This window comes from Arachis hypogaea, chromosome 11 (assembly GCF_003086295.3).
Source record: "Arachis hypogaea cultivar Tifrunner chromosome 11, arahy.Tifrunner.gnm2.J5K5, whole genome shotgun sequence".
NCBI lineage: Eukaryota > Viridiplantae > Streptophyta > Magnoliopsida > Fabales > Fabaceae > Arachis > Arachis hypogaea.
Window position 1 is genome coordinate 31713267 of NC_092046.1, and position 6725 is coordinate 31719991.

The 6725-nt window shown below is 46.3% G+C and overlaps 1 protein-coding gene across 1 annotated transcript; it reads left to right on the forward strand.

Annotated features, from left to right (window-relative positions):
• Window positions 1-3515: 3515 nt before the first annotated feature.
• On the forward strand, window positions 3516-4370 carry LOC112721212 (uncharacterized). The gene has a single exon (XM_025772280.1). It carries the CDS (start codon window positions 3516-3518, stop codon window positions 4368-4370), a length of 855 nt encoding a protein of 284 aa, XP_025628065.1.
• The last annotated feature ends 2355 nt before the right edge of the window (window positions 4371-6725 follow it).

Sequence of the window (6725 nt, forward strand, 5' to 3'; positions counted from 1 at the left end):
TCCTACCAATGAATTACATAAGTGTTTCTATCTTATTTTTTGTTTTAATTATATTTTAATTATCAATACCTCAAAACCACTTTAATTCGCCTGACTGAGATTTACAAGGATGACCATAACTTGCTTCAAGCCGACAATCTCCATGGGATCGACCCTTACTCACGTGAGGTATTACTTGGACGACCCAGTGTACTTGCTGGTTAGTTGCACGAAGTTATGTGAAAAGTGAGATCACGATTCCGTGTACCACCCATCCATTCACTACCCTCTTTAAATATATCTGACACCTTAAAATTGTCGATTTAAAAAAAAAAATTGATTCAATAAACTAGGTCACATAACACTAAACAAAATAAAATCCATATGATAAGCGAAGCCTTAGATAAATCTTTCAAATTGGTAGTTGTTTGTATAAAAAAAATATTCAAAGTACATATAATCAATTGTGTTCTTCAACCAATCAATTAGATAATTCAACTAATCAATTATTTCTTTCAGCCAATCAACTGAATAATTCAACTAATCAGTTGTTTTCTTCAACCAATCAATTGGATCCCTCAACCAATCAATTGGATAGGTAATAAAATCGATTTACTTGCACAAAAATTAACTTTTTCTCACAAAACAATCGATTTTTGTAAAAAATATTTCTTCACAAATCAATCAATTTCGGCAATAAAAAATAGATTTTTTTTAATGAGCAATTCCAAAATAAAATATTCTTCGTAAAACAGTTGATTAGCTGAATGTAAAAATTGATTATTTTTTGAACAACGTAAAAGAGAGGACTTTTGTTCACTAACCAATCGATTACTTCAATAAAAAATCAATTAGTTTTCTGCAGATTGCTATTTCTGCAATTGCGAAGATCGCATACCTGCCAATTCATAAACAGTGATCATCGTGGCAATAAATTGATAATCACAGTGGAAGGAGATTCATAAATGAGTACAATTATATAATTGGATACTTAAAAAATAAATTGATGATAGATTATGAAATTATTAATCTTAAGAATGAAAAAGATAAGACTGGAGTTTCCAAATCAAAATAAAATTAATTTAGAGATTGATTTCATACAACTTAATGATAGAATTCTAAAGATAAGATATATGATGAATAATAAAATAATAATTTTTAAAATATAGGATAGATTTTAAAATTAAATAATGAACGATCAATTAATAAATAAAATTAAATAAAGACTATTTGCCAATTATTAAAAGACTTAAAAGATATATTTTGTTACTAAGACCATTTAATAGTCTAGACATTTTGGGACCATCATAATCGAAGCTGAGTTCCAACTTATTTTAAAACACTAAAAGACAACGCTTGTGTCTCTTGGTTTTTTACTTTCTTCTTATATACGTTTTAACTTCACCGACTTTCATTTACCTCATTCTTTTTCTTTTTTTTTTCTTCTTCTTCAAGCCCATCAAACCATCCATATTTGGCCACTTTATTTCTTTCTACTTGATAATCCTTATCAATGGCACCAAAAAAAGATGAAAAAAGATATTACTTGGGAGAATTGCAAGTATCTTAATGGTTTTGTATATTCTCGGTCTAAAATATTAATAATATTATTTTATTTATGATATTATATATATATATATATATTATGTTTTATGAATCTTACTATTCGATACAATTTGCGATTCAAAATTTGGTCGAGCGATTTGATTTTTGAATTGCGATTCAACTATTTTGGTTAGTGCTATTCATGAAAAATTTTACAAGAATTGTTAAGAACCATGAATTTGATTTAAACATACATATCATATTAATTAAATTACTATAAGTAGGGAGTCAAAAGATATAATATAAATTCACATGCATGTGGAGAATATGTTATACAAAATAACAATTATAAAAATCAAACACTTCTAGACAAAACAATTTTACTGCTGTTACGGCCTGGCCCAAGCAGTTTACGGGCCGGCTCGATCCGAGCAGCACCCGACCCGAACGGTCGAGGGTGAGATGCTCAGATTCTGACCCGGACACGCGTCCCTGACACGCGTCCCTGACAGCTTCGCCACAGCTGTGCAAGGGAGGTCTCGAAGAAGGTGGGCCTATCCCTGCAGGGCCCACCTCTGACACGGTATATATGGGGAAGGACCTACCCTTCCCCCAAGGTACGTCACATACCAATCACCCTCTTTTTCGCCTGCACACATCACTGATTTGGGCATCGAAGTGTCTTTGCAGGTGACACCCCCTTCCACATCTAGAGAGCTCGGGACCTCGCTTACCCTCCTACCCAGAGACGTACGTCCAGACGATTCCCCCCTTGTTGACCGGGATACCCACCCGATCCGTCCGGTACCCGACATACCGAACATTGGCGCCGTCTGTGGGGATCATCCATGGACTTCATACTGGTCCAAAGTGAAACAGGCCGCGAGGCCGAGCCCGGAGGGGACGCTGCCGTGACTACTTCCCAGCAGCGTACAAGATCCCCTCTAAGGCGCACAACACAATCTCACGAGAGACGCCCCTTCGGGGGAACTGGCGACAACCACGCCAGAATAATGCAAGAGCTACGCCACAGGATGCAAGACTTGGAACGCCGGCTAGCAGACAGGGAGCATGACCAGCACACCCCAGAACAAAGCCACTCCCGCTCTCACTCTAGGAGCCACTCTAGACGCACGCCCAGCCCCCAGGTTGAGTCCGAGAGCGCTGGGAAAAGAGGACGCACGAGAAGACACCATGACCCCGTCATTTATGCCAGACGTGAGAGGCGGCGTACTACAGATCACGGAACCGAAGACGCTCGTCGGGAGGATGATGAAGGGAGAACGACGAGAATGCGGGGACCTGTGATAATGGGAGCGACCCCATTTCATCGTTCCATACTCGAGGTCCAGCTGCCAAAACACTTTGACAAGCCAACGGACATGAGATACGATGGAACGCAAGATCCGCTGGATGAACCTGGAGGGAGTGGGAGATGAGGTAAGGTGTCACGCTTTCCCGGTCACCCTGGCAGGGCCTGCAATACGGTGGTTCAATAACCTCCCGCAGGGCTCGGTGACCGGCTTCGCGGACATCAGCCATGCCTTCTTAGCCCAATTCACGACCAGAATCGCAAAGGCGAAGCACCCAATTAACCTGCTTGGGGTGATTTAGCGACCCGACGAGTCAACCAAGAAATACCTAGACAGATTCAACGATGAGTGCCTGGAAATCGATGGGTTGACAGACTCAGTTGCAAGCTTGTGCTTGACGAACGGACTCCTGAACGAGGACTTCAAAAAGCACCTTACCACGAAACCGGTGTGGAGTATGCAGGAGATCCAATGTGTAGCTAAGGAGTACATTAATGATGAGGAAGTCAGCCGGGTCGTGGATGCCAACAAACGGCAACCCTCCTACAACGAAACCCGGCACCACGAGAGCAGAGAAAGACAAAAGGAAAACACCAGGGACGGCGGCCCGAGTAAGGCACCAAGGTCATTTCCCCGAGTCGGAAAGTTCACTAATTACACCCCCTCACGGCACCGATCATGGAAGTTTACCAACAGATAGCCGAGAAGGGAATACTGTCGAAACCCCGACCTCTGAAGGATCAAACAGGGGGAAACAAAAGCCTTTATTGCGAATATCACAAGGGATACGGGCACAAGACCCAAGACTGTTTCGACCTAAAGGATACGCTAGAGCAAGCAATTAGGGACGGGAAGCTTGCTGAATTCTCCCACCTCATTAGAGAGCCGAGGAGACGGAATCGTGACCACGAGGGCGAGGACAGGTCTCAGGTGACAAGGCAACGCCAAGAACCGGAGGGAGACGACCACGGTCTCACGGTGGTGAACGTAGTAACGGCGAGGAATTCGGCCCCGAGGTCGAGATCGGCACAGAAGAAAGACGCCAAAGTCCTGGCAGTCTCCTCTTCATATGCGAGAAGTTTCCAGAGGCTCCCATCCATCTCCTTTGGTCCAGAAGACCAATGGTTTGACGAGGTCCTGGAAAGTCCCCCCATGGTCATCACGGCCAGAGTTGGAACCGGTCTCGTCAAACGGATCCTCGTGGATACAGGGGCAGACTCAAACATCATGTTCTGCAACGTATTTGATGCCTTGGGATTGCGTGACGCCGACCTAGCGACCCACCAGCACGGTGTGGTAGGGTTGGGCGACCACTTCATCAAGTCGGATGGGATTATCTCCCTCCCGACCTCCGTGGGACAAGGACAGAAGCGAAGGACAATAATGGCAGATTTTGTAGTTTTGCGGGATTCCACAGCCTACAACATCATCCTGGGGAGGAAAACCATCAATAACCTTGGAGCAGCGATCAGTACAAAACTGCTCGTAATGAAGTTTTTTACTGATGACGGATCCATAGGATCCATTAGATGAGACTTGGAAACGGCAGTCACCTGCGACCACACCAGCCTCTCCTTGAGGAAAAAATCCAAAGAAGCATCAGGGGTGTTCCTCGCCGACCTGGATGCCAGAGTAGATGACAAGCCCAGGCCCGAGCCAGAAGGGGACCTGGAAAAATTTAGGGTTGGGAACGCGGAGGAAAAGTTCACATTCATAAACAGAAATCTCCCCCATGAATTGAAGGAACCTTTGATGGAGATGATCAGAGCCAATGCCGACTTGTTCGCTTGGACGCCAGCCGACATGCCGGGGATAGATCCCCAACTCATGTCACATTGTCTGGCCGTCAAGCTGGAAGCCCAACCAGTGGCCCAAAGGAGAAGGAAGATGTCACAAGAAAGGGGGGCGTGTTCGCGTCCCTCCGGCAACACGGCATGAGGCTCAACCCGCTCAAGTGCGCCTTTGCCATGGAGGCCGGAAAGTTCCTAGGGTTCATGATAACCCAAAGAGGGGTAGAAGCCAACTCTGAAAAGTGCCAAGCGATCCTCCGGATGAAGAGCCCGGGTTGTATCAAAGACGTCCAGCGATTGGCAAAAAGGTTGACTGCGTTATCCCGTTTTCTCGGCGCATTGGCAGCAAAAGCCCTGCCTTTCTTCAATCTGATGAAAAAGGGGATAGCATTCGAATGGACTCCTGCATGTGAGGAAGCATTCAACCACTTCAAAGAAATCCTAGCAACACCTCCGGTTCTCGGGAAGCCTAAGGCCGGAGAACTACTCTACCTCTACCTAGCCGTAACGGAGGAAGCGCTTGCAGCGGTACTGGTACGAGAAGAAGGGAAGGCTCAGCAACCGATCTACTTCGTAAGCAGGGCGCTACAAGGAGCAGAGCTGAGGTATAGCAAACTGGAGAAACTGGCGCTGATGCTCCTAACCTCCTCCCGAAGGCTGAGACAATACTTTCAGGGCCACCGTGTCGTCGTGAGAACAGACCAAGCGATTCGCCAAGTGCTCCAAAAACCTGATTTGGCAGGAAGGATAATGACCTGGGCCATCGAGCTCTCCCAATATGACTTGCAGTATGAGCCCCGACATGCGATCAAGGCGCAGGCGATGGCAGATTTCCTAGTAGAGGTAACAGGGGACCTACCTGAGGAAACGGGCACACGGTGGAGGCTCCATGTAGACGGGGCCTCCAACCAAACGTCCGGGGGTGCAGGGGTCATCTTAGAGAGCCCGACTGGGGTCATATACGAGCAGTCGACCAAGTTCGAATTCCCCGTATCGAACAACCAAGCGGAATACGAAGCCTTCTTGGGTGGACTAGCCCTAGCCCGGGAAGTCGGGGCGACAAGACTGGAAGTGTGCAGCGACTCACAGGTCGTTACCTCATAAGTGAACAGAAGCTATCAAGCCAGAGACCCACTGCTGCAAAAGTATTTAGAAAAGGTTAGAGAATTGACCAGGCAGTTCCAGGAGGTCACGGTCTAACACATTCCGAGGGAGAGGAACACACGGGCAGACCTCCTATCTAAGCTAGCAAGCATAAAGCCGGGAGCGGACAACCGGTCTCTCATCCAGGGCATGGTAAAGGAGCCAACGGTTGCCCTACATTTGGCAAAATCAAGCCCCTCCTGGTTGGACCCCATCACAAACTTCCTGAAACACGACAAACTACCTGACGATGAGAAAGCAGCCAAAACGTTAAGGAGGGAGGCAGCCAAATATGCGACCATACAGGGACAACTGTTCAGAAAGGGACTCAGCCAACCTCTATTGAAGTGCCTGCATCCCGATCAGACGGACTACGTACTTAAAGAAGTCCATGAGGGATGCTGCGGCCCCCACATCAGGGGCAAACCCTAGCAAGGAAGCTCATCCGAGCTGGATATTACTGGCCATCAATGATGAAAGACTCCAGGGATTTTGTGAGAAAATGTCACAAGTGTCAAGAGAACGCCAACTTCCACAGAGCACCGGCTTCTGAGTTGAGTCTGCTGACGTCCCCCCGACTTTTCGCACAATGGGGGATCGACCTACTGGGACCCTTCCCGGTCGGCCCCGGACAAGTCAAATACCTCATAGTTGCCGTTGACTACTACACAAAATGGATAGAGGCTGAACCGCTGGCCAGCATATCATCAGCCAACTGCAGAAAGTTCATGTGGAGGCAGGTGATAACACGGTTCGGCATCCCAGAAGTTGTCATCTCGGACAACGGGACGTAATTCACCGACAAGAAATTCACAGAATTCTTTACCGGCCTGGGTGTAAAGCAGAAGTTCTCCTCGGTAGAGCAACCCAGATGAATGGGCAGGTAGAATCCGCAAACAAAATCATCTTGCTAGGCCTCAAGAAACGGCTAGACAGCAAAAAGGGGGCTTGGGCC